Source organism: Pelodiscus sinensis, chromosome 19, assembly GCF_052426305.1.
Source record: "Pelodiscus sinensis isolate ZL-2025 chromosome 19, ASM5242630v1, whole genome shotgun sequence".
Classification (NCBI taxonomy): domain Eukaryota; kingdom Metazoa; phylum Chordata; order Testudines; family Trionychidae; genus Pelodiscus; species Pelodiscus sinensis.
In genome coordinates, this window is record NC_143070.1 from 13198399 (window position 1) to 13212935 (window position 14537).

The 14537-nt window shown below is 56.3% G+C and overlaps 1 protein-coding gene across 1 annotated transcript in view; it reads left to right on the plus strand.

Annotated features, from left to right (window-relative positions):
* LOC149522187 (C-type lectin domain family 2 member G-like) overlaps positions 1-14537 on the plus strand; it is an 86021-nt gene that overhangs the window by 69485 nt on the left and 1999 nt on the right. The window contains exons 2-8 of the mRNA XM_089770585.1: positions 205-421; positions 1853-1948; positions 3924-4099; positions 4733-4836; positions 8856-8995; positions 11137-11312; positions 12163-12278. Coding sequence (XP_089626711.1) covers positions 334-421; positions 1853-1948; positions 3924-4099; positions 4733-4836; positions 8856-8995; positions 11137-11312; positions 12163-12278 — 896 coding nt within the window. The 5' untranslated portion in view covers positions 205-333. The remainder of the gene's footprint in view (positions 1-204; positions 422-1852; positions 1949-3923; positions 4100-4732; positions 4837-8855; positions 8996-11136; positions 11313-12162; positions 12279-14537) is intronic.

Sequence of the window (14537 nt, forward strand, 5' to 3'; positions counted from 1 at the left end):
ACAGAATTTTACGTCCCTGGTGCCACTCAGGAGAGATTCCAATGTGGCCCAGCTGCTTGGCAGAGCGCCCACAGTCAGCAGTATCTGTTCCTACTGTGGTGCACATGCCTTGGTGCCTAGAACAAAATTGATTCTGTACATGGGTGGAAAAAGAATTAGAGGGAACATTGCCCCTGAGCAGTCCTGCTTGGTCTCCGCTTCCAGCTTGGCCAGGGAGTCTGGAGCAGGGAAGGAGCCAGGGCCAGGACCTGCCTGGCCGCACTTTGCTGCTGCTGCATCGACCCATTACACAGAGGAGCTGAGCATCCTCAGCTGGAGCGCGGCGGCGAGACCATGGAGGCAGCAACTGGGCACCCTGAGAGCCGAGAACGTCTGCAGGAGCCTCTTGCCAATGGACTCCTGGAGAACAGAGAGCAGCCAGGTAATGGGGTGTTGCTACCAGGGGCCGGGCTGGAGAGAGACCCTGGGGCTGCAAAAGGCTGGGTGCAGGGGCCAGGGCTGCCTTGTCTTCAGCCCCTGGCCCTGCCTTGTCCCCCTTTTCCCCTCAGGACTGGCAGCGGGAGACCCATGGGGAGCCCAGGAACATGCAGGGAGCCATGCTGGGCGGGGGGGCAAGAGCAGCCCCTGGCCTGTATCCCTGCCCCTCTGGCTTCTGGCCCACGGCAGGTGCAGGGTCTGTGGCTGCCCATCCCTGTGGCTCTTGTCATGGCTCGGCTCCGAGGCCCCGCTCCCCAGCCAGAAACAGTTAATGGTAACCGCTCCAAGGGCAGCTGTGGGGAGCCATGGACCCAGCTTCTACCCTGGGGGGCAGGGCGTGGGGGGGGCATGGCCATGAGCCTGGGGCTGCTTGCAATGCCCCCACCCCAGATAAGTGGGGAGGCCCAGGCTGACAAGGAAGCTGCTGGAGGTTGGGCCGTGGGATGGGTCCTCTTCTGGCCTAATAACTCAGCCCTGCTTCCTGCTGGCTGGTTTCCCCCACCCGATCTCCCCTGGCCAGCCCCGCTGCCCCCGACAAACCCCCATCTCCTCCCGCCAGCCCTGCTTCCCGCTGGCTGGTTCCCCCACCAACCCTGCTTCCGGTGGCCAGTTCTCCCCTCCTGCTCTCGATCTCCTCCGGCCTGCATCGCTGCCCTGATGACCTCCCACCCCCTCCCCCACCCCCGCCAACCCTGCTTCCCACCGGCCGCCCCCCTTCTCCTGGCCAGCCCTGCCCGCCTCCCGGCCGGTCCCCCTGCCCCCATCTGACATCAAGTGCGTCAGGTATTTTTTTTAGCGCACCTGGTAACCCTAGGGGCAGGGCCCTGCCTCCCCACATCTGGGAAGGTACCACTGCCCCGACACAGATGCCCCCCCAAAACCCAGCACCCATGTGTGGGGAGCAGGGGCTGGGGCTCTCAGGGCTCAGGTCCCTGGCTCCCAGGGGCTTGCTAGTGCACACAGCGCTGGACACATGCCTGGGCAGGGGCTGTTTGGGCTGGTGGGTCAGATCCCCCGTGACAGCCCTGGCCCCTCTCGGCCTGGCTCCTTCTCCCGCTTCTGCTGCGTGGTGCCCCGGTGAGAGCCTGTGTGTGGGGACAGGCGCTGGGCAGGGGGGCTCCTGCCACCGGAACATGCGGGTCCTTATCTCTGTGCCCTGAGCTCGCCGGCCCGGCTGGCAGTGGGGGGGGGGGGGCGGGCACTGGTCTGAGGGGAGAGGGGCTGTTCTGCCAGCCCCAGCCTGCCTGAGCCCCCGGGTGCCTCTCCTAGAGCGTCCAGCGCGAGGGGCAGAACGGGGCGTGTTCTAGGGCAGCCCCAGCCCGGAGCTGTCAGTGAGAGGCCTCGCGGCCCAGCCTGACGGGTCCCTCTGTTTCAGAGCCTCGCTGTAACTGCAACAAGCGAACAGTCGCCCTCAGAGTCATCCTCGGAGCTGTGTTCTTAGGTCTCCCTGTCTCTGTTATTGCCCTGGCAGGTGAGTTCTCAGCCTCCCCTCCCCCCCCTTGGGGCTGCCCCAGTCACAGCGTCTCCTCCTGGCCTGTCTGGCTTCTGCCCCTGGGACAGAGGGTACCTGGGGGATGCTCTTCCCAGAGCCGCCTCCTGCCCCCTCTCAGGCCCTGCCCTGGGCACTCACTGTGGGGGGAGGGGCTGACTGACACTAGCCCCCTCCCCCCCAGTCCATCTCTGAGCAAGTGGGGACCCAGTGACTATTGTTGGGCTCCAGACACAGTCTGAGGGGTGGGGGCAGGATGATTGACGGGGCAGGGACAGGGCAGAGATGAGCTGGGCCCTCTGCCTGCAGCCTGTCCCCTGAGGCACCAACCTGGCCTTCCTGTGTCCCATAGTGATAGAAATGTAGCCGTGTTAGTCTGGTGTAGCTGAAGCAAAATACAGGACTATGTAGCACTTTAAAGACTAACAAGATGGTTTATTAGATGATGAGCTTTCGTGGGCCAGACCCACCCCCCCGCACTGCCAGTTGATCTGAGGAAGTGGGTCTGGCCCACGAAAGCTCATCATCTAATAAACCATCTTGTTAGTCTTTAAAGTGCTACATTGTCCTGCATTTTGCTTCCTGTGTCCCCACATCGTTCCCAGGGCCGGGCTGCCAGGTGCTGCCTGCGACTGTTGATTCCTTGATAAAATGGAATTGGTGCAAATGGGTGACATCAGGGCACTGCAGGGTGTGGAAAGGGGCCTGCCCTGGTGCCGGTCCCTGCAGTACATGACCAGAGCGGCACTTGCTGCGCCGGCACCTCTGTGTGAGTGGTTCGCATGGACGAAGCTTTCTCTAATTCTTTTCCTATATGTGTGCAGAATAAATGTTCTGTGCACTGATGCAGGTGCAGATGTGCACCACCTGCAGCAACACACACTGCTTCTGTGGGCACCCTGCTTATCAGTGGGGCGACACCTGAATTTCCCTGGGTGGCCGCCCAAGTGCTCTGCTCACACTTACAGGCAGCGTTGGCTCATGGTGTGTAAGGTGAGAGCCGGGAGCTAGGGGCTCCACCCTGCTGAGTGCAGGGAGCTGAGAACACGGGTGGGGATGGCACCAGTCAGAAGCTCCCAGCCCTGAACGACTCCTTGCAGCCCCCTGGCCCTCCCAGGCAGTACGGGAAGGGGTCCCCAGGCCTGGCACCTTTTCTGTTGGGAGTTGGTACTTGGGGGGCAGGAGACTCTGTTATCTGATGCTCCTGGGGAGCTTAACAAGCTGGCTCCTCCCAGCACTGGCTCCCACCTGCCCCCCTGCTGCTGCTTCTCTGGGAGGCAGTGGGGGGGAGGGGAACTCAGTGGGAACTTGCATGTCCCTGACATACAGTCACTGCACTTCTCAAAGCAGGTGAGTAACTGAGAGTTGTGTGTCTGGCCCTAGGACTCGTTCCTGGGCTGCTCTGAGCTGTCCCTGCCCTGGGCTGGGCGTGTCCCTTCCCGCCCGGCAAACGTCTCCCGCCAGGCGTCTCCCTCGCCCTGCGTCTGGCTGCGCTGGGAGCTCCGGGCAGTGGGCGCTCGGCCTGGCGAAGGGCAGGGAGTTTGTTCCCACCCTTCCCATAGCCCCCTCCTGGGCAGCCCAGGGGAGGGGAGGGGCAGTGGTGCAGGCGAGCAGAGCTCCTCGGGCAACCAGCCTGGGGAACCCTGCTGAACCCACCTCTCCTGCCTGCTGCACCCCTGCCGCCCCCTGTTGTGACCCGCAGCCTGGGGGCTTAGACACAGGAACCCTTTGTCAGCTGCTTCCCTGCTGAACCTGAACAGAGACAGTGGCCTGGTGAGACCCGCGACCGGTCACCCCCCTCAGGGGCTGGATTCCCAGCGTCCCCCTGGCTCCTTCACACCCCTCCCTCCTCACCACCTGCCAGGGTCAGAGGAGTCTCAGCAGCCTGGGGCGCCGGGATCATTTCTCCCACCCACGGGCAGGTCCCCTCACCCCACATGCTCCTGTCTCGTTTCAGTGTCGTTATCTGGGCACTCTCCAGTTGTGCTGGGCCCCACATGCCCGGACAGCTGGGTCGGCTACCAGGGGAAATGCTTCTATTTCTCCAAGACCGAAGGGAACTGGCCCTACAGCCGGAGCAACTGCTCTGCCCTGGGGGCCTCCCTGGCTGCAATCGACACCTTGCAGGAAATGGTGAGAGACTCTCGCACTGGCCTGGCCTGGGCTCTGCCCTGCGGGCGAGGAGCAGCTCAGAGCCCAGAGCCAATGGACTTTCCAGCTGCTGATGCCCGGCCAGGCTGGGCCCAGGCCCCTCTGGTGTCAGTGACCGGGGGGGAGGTGGATCAGCCACTGTCAGGCCTCTCTGGGGCGGGGCGGGGCTGGGCTGTCCCCGGAGTCTGCTGGGCTGCCTGGGGCTGGAGGGGGCTGAGACCCCATCGTGGCTGGAAGGGCCAGTGCCCCTGGGGAGGGGAAGAGCAGCCAGCTGGGAGTGGGGGAGGGGTCCCCTTAGGCCTGGCCCCTCCCAGCATCCCCTGCACTGATCATCTCTCTCCTTCCCCGAGGAGGATGGAGGGAGCCCAGCTGCCCTGTCAGGCGAGGGTTTCACACAGAGCCTGGCCTGGCCTGGGGGGTGGGACCCAGCCCTGGGGAGGTTGGGCTGGGGGAGGGTTAATACTGAATTACCCAGCACTGGGCAAGGGGGAGGGGGAAATCCCCAGCCACCCCCTGGGAACACTCAGACCCCTCTGTATACTCCTGGGATTCCCTGCCCAGAGCCGGGGAGCAGCAGGGTCAGGCCCTGACACCCCTCCCCCTCCGCTGTTCTAGGATTTCCTGCTGCGCTACAAAGGCAAACCTGACTATTGGATCGGCCTCTGCAGGGACCCGGGGCAGCCTTGGAAATGGGCCAACGGCACCGAATTCAACCACCTGTGAGTCTGCCCCCTCTCTGTGAGCTCCCTGGGCTTTGGGTCCCTGGTGTCTGAGGTGCTGAGTTCAGACTGACCCCCAGCCAGTGCGGTGGGAGCAGCCAGAGAGCAGTCATATGGTCTGGGTGCCTGAGGCTGCTGTAGCCCAGTTCCAGTGACAGGCCTAGTTCAGTGACCTCTCAAGTCTGATTTCAGTGGGAGCCGGGTGGGATCAAATACTCAACCCCCCTGAGCTGATTGCAGGGTATGAATCCTAGAATGCCAGATTAGGCCTCACTGGTGGGGAAGGGGTGTGAAAATATCATTTCAAGCTGCACCATGGAATCTCTAGAGAGACATTCCCAGCTTGAACCCTACGAGCACAGCAGTAGGGAAGTGCCACCAAACTCCCCATGCTGTCAGCTGTGTGATTGTGAAAAGCCCAGCGAGATGAGAGAGGCTACAAAGCAGAAAATCCAATAATATTGGAGTGTCTCAGCTCTCCCCATATTGCCTGGGTACGTGTCTCTTCAGGAGGGGAGCTGTGAAGGAACATGGCAATGAAATTGCAGCACTGCCAACACTGTGTAACCCGGTGCTCACATTTACCTCTGCACCAGATGCCTGGCGGGTCCCTAGTGTTTTCTGAGGCTCATGGGTGTTGAAGTTAAGTCTAGCTGTCTAATGCCAGGCAAACAGTGGTAAAGACCAGAATTAACAGACACACAAGTGAGTGTGTAAAGGGAAATCGTGCCTCGTCAAGCATGTGTTCAAGGGGGATCCAGTGGCTCTAGTGTACGTAGATTTCCAGAAGGCCTTTGACAAGGTCCCTCACCAAAGGCTTGTAAGTAAGTTGTCATGGGAAAAGAGGGAAGGTCCTGTCATGGACTGAAGATAGGAAACAAAGGGTAGGAATAAAGGGTAAGTTTTCAAAATGGAGAGAGGTAACTAGTAGGGTCCCCCAAGGGTCTGTCCTGGGATGGATCGTATTTATAAATGATCTGGAGAAGGGGTAAACAGTGGGGTGGCAAAATTTGCAGATGATACTTAAACTGTTTGAGACAGTTAAGACCAAAGCAGACTGTGAAGAGCTTCAAAAGGATCTCACAAAACACGGTGAATGGGCAATAAAATGGCAAATGAATTTTAATGTTGATAAATGTAAAGTAGTGCACATTGGAAAAATAATCCCGACTATACATACAATATGATGGGGATTAATTTAACCACAACTACTCGAGAGCGAGATCTTGGAGTCACTGTGGATAGTTCTCTGAAAACATCCACTCAGTGCGCAGCGGCAGTGAAAAAAGCAAACAATGTTAGGAATCATTAACAAAGGGATATAGAATAAGACAGAAAATATCTTACTGCCTCTATATAAGGCCATAGGACACCCACATCTTGAATACTGCGTACAGATGTGGTCACATCATTTCAAAAAAGAGAGGTGCACAGTGGCTGCTTCCCAGTATTTACACTGGGCTTGATAATAAATCAGTGTTTTTATTAAGTGTAACAAGTGGCTGTGATGGACTGGGCCCGGTTTGGGCATCGCTGAGGGTGCCTGCTCAGGACGTATTGCTCAGAACAAGGGCTCTTTACAGCCCCAGACTGGACACCTTCCCTAACAGGCCACAAACCCGTCACACTGAACAAAACCCATCAGACGCACCAGTTCTCCCTGTGCCACAATCAGCCCCGAGCCTGCACACAGGGTTATAGAAGCCAATCTCACCTACCCCAAACAGGTTCTCCCGGTCCCAAAAGACCAGTCACTGTTCCCGGTCAATTTACACTTTGGATCTTACCCACAAGATCATTCTGAGCCAATCCTTTAGCATCTAAAATCTAAGGGTGTCTCTAGACTGGCCAGTTTTTCCGGAAAATCAACCGCTTTTCCGGAAAAACTTGCCAGCTGTCTACACTGGCCGCTTGAATTTCCGCAAAAGCACTGACGATCTCATGTAAGACTGTCAGTGTTCTTGCGGAAATACTATGCTGCTCCCATTCAGGCAAAAGTCCTTTTGCGCAAAACTTTTGCGCAAAAGGGCCAGTGTAGACAGCTCAGATTTGTTTTCTGCAAAAAAGCCCCGATCGCGAAAATGGCGATTGAGGCTTTTTTGCGGAAAAGAGCATCTAGATTGGCCACAGACGCTTTTGCCAATCTAGACGCTCTGTTCCGAAAATGCTTTTAACGGAAAACTTTTCCATTAAAAGCATTTCTGGAAAATCATGCCAGTCTAGACGTAGCCTAAAAGTTTATTAATAAAAGAAAGAAAAGCATGAGAGTGAGGTTAAGGACAATACATTCCATGCATCCCAGTTCTCGATGCAGGCTCTCAGCAGAGATGTTAGAAACTGCTGGCTTAAAATCTCTGGTGTACATCCTATATCAGGATGGGCCCATGATTCTTCACGACCCTCTGTGCCTCTCAAGGCTGCATCTGGGATCAGTAGCAGAATTGAAGGCAGGAAGGCGATTGCCACATGGCATTTTATATCCATTGCTGGTAACTTCCAAGCTGGAACAGGTCACATGGCCCAGTGACCTACCCCTGTGTCCCAAGTCAGCAGTCATGATATTGGCTGGTTTGCAGGTCCACATTCCTCAGGTGTGTGAGCCTTGTCCCTGGAGCCTTGCTAATTAGCTTAGTCACTGACTGAACATTCCTGGCCCATTGCTCTGTCTCAGACAGAAATGTCCAGCATTAACACAGAGCACATGTTTATAGCACCACATGCAGATATTATACAAGTACATGAACAACATACGTAAAATCAGTAGAACACAAGCTTTCATTTGACATCTCACATGGCCCCCTTTGTACAGACTTTGGGGTAAACACCCCCTCCCCTTTGGGTGCAGCACTGATCTGGCTTCTTCCTTTACAATTCAGTAACATGACAGTGGGACACAAGTGATTGCAAGTGAAAACACTCAGGTCAAAGCAAGTTACTAAGACAAAACAAAACAGCCAGCGAATCCTAATACACAAAGGCTAGATCTACACTACACCCCTGTCGGCAGAGGGATGTAAATAAACTGGGCTTGACAAATCAGTGTATCTACTCGCCCATGGTGAGTAGATTTCAGCCAGTTGTCCCGTTCACCGGCCGTGCGCGCATGCTCAGTGCCGGTCTGGCGCATGTGCGGTGCCGGGCTGGCGAGTGGATTTCGCTGCCATTTGTCGAGCCCTGTAAATAAAGCACATTGAAAGTGCAAATGAAGTGGGCATTTAAATATCCCGCACATCATTAGCATAATCACATTCTGGTGCTGTTTCGAACAAGCGCCATTTCGAAACTGAAACTGCAGTTCTGCCGACGGGGTGATTTTTCGATAGATCCTGTACTCCTCGTGATGTGATCAGGCGGGCAGGGGCTGGGTTAGCCTGGCTCTGGGACACGTCTTGGCCCACTCAGAGCCAGAGGCTGGAGGTCTGGGGGTAGGGAGATCCCAGCCTGCCCAGAGTGGTGCTGAGACCATGGGGGAGGATTTTCCTGTGGGCCGGGATCCCGCCCTGTGCCCTGGTGGGTCGTGCTGGGTCCAGCTCTGGCGGAAGCTGAGTGTGAGCGGCTGGGTCACGCCATGGCCCCTGGGTCTGTGCTGCTGCCATTTAGCTCCAGCCTCCCCAGCGCAGCCTGGCCTGCCGGGCTCCTGGACTGAGGGCTGATGTCAAGTGCCCGGGGAGCCCGAGCCCCAGCTCTTCTGTGCGGTGTCACTGCTGCTCCCCGGAACCTGCACCTGGGGCAGTTTGGGTGCTGGGGCATCTGGGTGGGGATGAGCAGGAACTGGGGTTAAAACATCCCCTCGGCGTAAATGCTCCATGGAGGCCAGTTCCTCTTAGAACCTCACTTGGCCCCACTGCCCCCTGTCCCCTGTGGAGCAGATGGGGACAGGGCTCCTGCAGGTAGAGGAAGGGAACTGAGGGGCTGTGAAAGCAGCAGCTCCCTGCCCTGTGCGAGTGTCGCCCCCTGTCTGACCAACAGGAAACACCCGACTCCTACGTCACACCCGCTCCCTGGCTTCTGCCCTGCAGGTTTGGGATTGGAGGAGATGGCGACTGTGCGTATCTGAACGAGAAGAAGGTCAGCAGCTTGCGGTGCTCTGGTGACTTGCCCCGGATCTGCAGCAAATCCGATGCATTTACAGCAGCAAAGGAGACTCCAGCGGGAGGAGGTTTGTAACTTATTTTACCGGCACCAGCTCTCCCCGCCCTCCTTTGTTGCATCTGATACGGAGGCAGAGGGTGGGGGAGGGTGTAGTCATTAGGATTAGCCAATAAGCCCAGGTTTATCGGTTAATCGTTTAAATGACGATTCACTGACATCCCTAGTTTGGAAGCTTCAAGGGGAAGCAGAGTCAGTCTGTACAGGATAAACATAAAAAACAACAAATAATCTAGTAGCACTTTATAGACCAGGGGTGGGCGAAAGGGCCTCCGTGCGCTGGATCCGGCCCCCACAGGCCCTGCCGCTCCCCTGCCCCTAGGCCAGTTAGGGCTTGGGAGCAGGGGAGTGTGCAAAGCCTCCCCTGCTTCCCTCCCCCTCCCCCCCAGCCCCTCTTCCCACCCTGCGAGTAGCACACAGCAGTTCAAAGTGCCACGTGCTCCTTGCAGGGTGGGAGGAGGCTTTGTACGCTCTCCTGATTGGCCTGAGAGCGGGGGAGCGTGCCAATGTCTTCCAGGGCATGGGTGCCTCGTGGGAAGTGGGGGCAGAAGGTCTCTCCCACCCCCAGACCAATCATGGTCTGGGGGTGGGGTAGCCCCACCCCTTCCTATTTAGGCCCCACCCTTTCCAGGGTGGCCCCTGGGCACAAAATATTGCCCACCCCTGCTATAGACTAAAAAACCATGGAGATGGGATCATGAGCGTTCATGGGCAAAACTCACTTCTTCAGATGACTGCAGTTGGGCTTTGCCCACGAAACCTCATGATCCCATCTCCACGTTTTGTTAGTCTATAAAGTGCCACCAGACCGTTGGTTGTTGTTTCAGTTCATCCCTAGTTGGGGACGGGTTAGAACTTGGCAGCATCTCCCCTGATGACCTGCCCCTGGCCCTGCACCTGCTGTTATGTGTCTGGCCCTTGGCCTTGTGCCTGGGCTGCTCTGAGCTGTCCCTGCCCCCAGGCTGGGCATGTCCCTTCCCGCCCGGCAAACGTCTCCCACCAGGCGTCTCCCTCGCCCTGCGTCTGGCTGTGCTGGGAGCTCTGGGCAGCGGGTGCTCGGCCTGGCGAAGGGCAGGGAGTTTATTCCATCCTCCCCTCAGCCCCCTCCTGGCCAGCCCATAGGGTTACTAGATGGCTTAACCAAAAATACCAAAAAACAAAAACAAAACCCCACTGTGGGAAAAAAATTCTTTCGAGGAGGGGAAAAAAAGGGGAGGGAGACCAAAATTGTCCAGTCTGGGGGGGGGGGGGGAGGGGCGGGGAAAGACGCCAAGGGTTAAACAAAAAAATTAAATAATAAAACAGCATTATTAAAACAGAGTGAGTGCAGACAGAATAGGGATAGGAACAGGGGAGGAGTTGAGCACTAAGACCCAGGGGAGGCATTGCTTCCCCTTGGTCTTTAGGCTTTTTGTCGGCGGCAAGAATGCAGGAACCACGTAAGCAGAGGGTGCAGGGCTTGGGGTGTTGGGAGCCAGGGAGAGAAGGGGGCAGAGGGAGACACTCAGGGGCTGGGCGCACAGTTGCCGAGTGTTTGTAGGGTTGACAGGTGTCCTGTATTTTTGCCCCCTGGCCAGGAAAAAAATCAGAAAATACCAGACATTTCAGGTGTCCGGTATTTTCTGAAATTTTTTTACCGGACAGGAGGTGAAAATACTGGACTATCCGGGCCAATACTGGACTGTCCGGGCCAATACCGGACACCTGGCAGCCCAGCGCAGAGCAGGGGAGGGGCAGTGGCCCAGGCGAGCAGAGCTCCTCGGGGAACCGGCCTGGCCGACCCCGCTGAACCCGCCTCTTACCCAGCGTCGCTCTCCTACCTGCCATGACCACGGCCCCCTCCCCTGCCACTCCCCGCCCTGCCCACCCCCTCTGGCCCACATCCTGGCCCAGCTCTGTGACCTTAGACACACGAGCCCTTTGTCAGCTGCCTCCCTCTTGAATGTGAACTGAGATTAGTGGCCCAGTGAGAGCAGGGTCAGGTGAATCCCTTTGGGGGCTGGATTCCCAGCGTCCCCCTGGCTCCTTCACACCCCGTCCTGCCTCAGCACCTGCCAGGGTCAGAGGAGTCTCAGCAGCCTGGGGCGCCGGGATCATTTCTCCCACCCACGGGCAGGTCCCCTCACCCTATGTGCTCCTGTCTCATTTCAGTGCTGTTATCTGGGCACTCTCCAGCTGTGCTGGGCCCCACATGCCCGGATGGGTGGGTCTGGTACCAGGGGAAATGCTTCTATTTCTCGGAGGATGAAGGGAACTGGCCCGACAGCCGGAGCCGCTGCTCTACCCTGGGGGCCTCCCTGGCTGCAATCGACACCTTGCAGGAAATGGTGAGAGACTCGTCACGCTGGCCTGGCCTGGGCTCTGCCCTGCGGGTGAGGGGCAGCTCAGAATCCAGAGCCAAGGGACTTTCCAGCTGCTGAATGCCCAGCCGGGCTGGGCCCAGGCCCCTCTGGTGTCAGTAACGGGGGGATCAGCCACTGTCAGGCCTATCAGCAGGAGACGCCCCTCTGGGGCTGGGCTGGCCCTGGTGTCTGCTGGGCTGCCTGGAGCTGGAGGGGGCTGAGACCCCAGCGCGGCTGGAAAAGCCAGTGCCCCAGGTAGAGGACAAGCAGCCAGCTGAGGTGGGGGAGGGGTCCCCTTGGGCCTGGCCCTTCCCAGCATCCCCTGCACTGATCATCTCTCTCCTTCCCCGGGGAGGGCTGCAGGGAGCCCAGCTGCTCTGTCGGGTGAGGGTTTCACACAGACCCTGACCGGGCATGGAGTGTGGGACCCAGCCCTGGGAAGGTTTGGAGATGGGGGGAGCTGGGTTTGGTGGGGGGGTTAATACTGAATAGGGGAGAAGGGATAGCTCAGTGGTTTGAGCATTGGCCTGCTAAACCCAGGGTTGTGAGTTCAATCCTTGCAGAGGGGGTTTGGGGCAAAAATTCATCAGGGAGGGTACTTGGTCCTGCTGTGAAGGCAGGGGACTAGACTGGATGACCTTTCAAGGTCCCTTCCAGTTCTAGGAGATAGGCATTTCCATTAATTTATTATTTATTTATTTATTTACCCAGAGCTGGGCAAGGGGGAGGGGCAAATCCCCAGCCACCTCCTGGGAACACTCAGACCCCCTGTGATTCCCTGCCCCAAGCTGGGGAGCAGCAGGGTTGGGCCCTAACAACCCCTCTGTTGTTCTAGGCTTTCATGCAGCGCTATGAACGCAAATTTGACCACTGGGTCGGCCTCCGGATGGACCCAGAAATGGACCAATGGCAGCCCTGGAAATGGACCAATGGCACCAAATTCAATAACTGGTGAGTGTTCTCACACTCACACTCCCTCTCCCTCCATATGAGTCCCTGGGCTTCGGGTCCCTGGTGTGTGAGGTGCCAAGTTCAGGCAGAGCTGCCAGCCAGTGCTGGTTGCTTTTGGGAACAGGGGGGCCATGGCAGGCAAACCGCCTTCCTGAGCACCCTGCTGCACTGTGGCACTTTAGCAGGCTGGATAGAAATGTCAGAGTCTAAGCACACTGCATCCCCTGGCTCGCCCTTGTCCACACATTAGTTATACCTGTGGTAAGGCCCCTCTGGCCAGAGCCTGCGCTTTGAACCCCTCCTGCATCCCAGTGCCTGGTCCAGAGCCGCCTCCTGCACCAGACTCCCTCCCGGAACCCACCCCTGTCACCCTCTCCTGCATCCCAACTCTGTGCACCAGCCCGGAGCGCCCTGCTGCCTCCCATATTAATATAGTAGAAATGTGTGGCCCCTATGACTTTCCAAAACTCATGGAGTGACCCCTTGTGAAAATTATTGCCCATCATCAGTTAAACCGTAGGAAAAAAGAACAGGAACAGAGGGTCAGTTTTCACAATGGAGAGAGCTAAATTGGGGGATGGTGTCTGCCAAGGCTCTGTGCTGCTCAATATATTAATAAACGATCAGGGAGTGGGGTGCGCAGTGAGGTGGCAACATTTGAAAAGAACAGTAATTAATTGTTATTCAAGAGAGAGATCTTGGAGTCATTGTGGACAGCGCTCAGAACATCCACTCAGTGAGCAGCAAAAGTCAGGAAAGCAAACACTGTTAGAAATCCCTAAGAAAGGGCCAGAATGAGACACAATATAGAAGTGTCATTTTATAAATCAGTGGTGTGCCCACATATTGAATACTGAGCCTAGTTCTGTTCTCATCTAAAAAAAATGTTAGAATTGGAAAAGGTACAGACAAGAGTAAAAATATTAGTGGATGGAACAGCTTCTATGTGAGGAGAGATCAGGATAGGATTGTTCAGCTTGGACAGGAGGATCAATATAACCATGACTGGTGTGGAGAAAGACAGGACACTGGGCTAGAAGGACCATTGGTTTGATACAATGTGGCTGCTCTTATGTGCCTACAACTGAATTGTATTGGTAAAAAAATTAAACTGTTTGTAGTTGGTAGGAAGCTGGAATGTCCCCAGAATTGGCTTAGAAAGCCAGGGCGTTAACGACCTTATGATCATCAAGGTCCCCTTGGGGTTGTCCCCGGTGTGTTGATTGTGCCACTGTGCCTGCCTATATCCCCTCCGGGGCTCCGCTACCCTGTTCTGCGAGGTGAAAAACTCCGGTCTCCCCTAGACAAGGCACAGAGGTTGGGTAACTGACCTCCACCACAGCAATGCAGACACTGAAGCTGCTCAGCTGTAGGTCCATAGGCAGCATCACAGAGCACGGCCTCAATAGGAGCAAAATCCCGAGTAAATTTTTTCTTGCTTGGTATAAAAGTTTTGCACAGAGAAAGCTCCTAAGTTCACTCTCCTTATCAATGAAAGAGAGAGATGCACAATGGTTGTGCCTTCCGGGTAACAGTTATTTACACTGGGCTTGAGAATAAATAAGTATTTTTATTAAGTGTAACAAGTAGGACATAAGTGATGGCAACTGAAAACACTCAAATCAAGTTACTAAGACAAAACAAAACACGCCAGCTAATCCTAATACACAAGGAAACATGTTACATGCAAATTCTTACCCCAATAGTTGTTCTGCTGATCTCTGTCAAGTTAAGTAGCTTCCTAGCTTGGGACCGATCCTTCCCCCTGTTCAGTCTTAGATGTTCCCAGCAGCCTCTTGGCTGGTGAGTGGGGGTGGTAGCCAGATGGCTGGAGGCCCCCACTCACCATCCAAGATGCTCTGGGTTACCTCATTGCCATCCTAGCAGAGCTTTGCTGGGGGGATGCTGGTGCCTTATCAATGGAGGGATGATAGGAGTTACTATAGAGAACTTTCTGGGTGTCTGGCTGGTGAGTCTTGCCCACATGCTCAGGGTTTAGCTGATCGCCATATTTGGGGTCTGGAAGGAATTTTCCTCCAGGGTAGATTGGCAGAGGTCCTGGAGGTTTTTCGCCTTCCTCTGTAGCATGGGGCACAGATCACAGGTGGAGGGTTCTCTGCGTCTTGGGGTCTTCAAAATATTTGAGGGTTTCAATATCTGAGATATAGGTGAGAGGATTATTCTAGGAGGGGTGGGTGAGATTCTGTGGCCTGCACTGTGCAGGGGGTCGGACTAGATGATCAAATGGTCCCTTCTGAC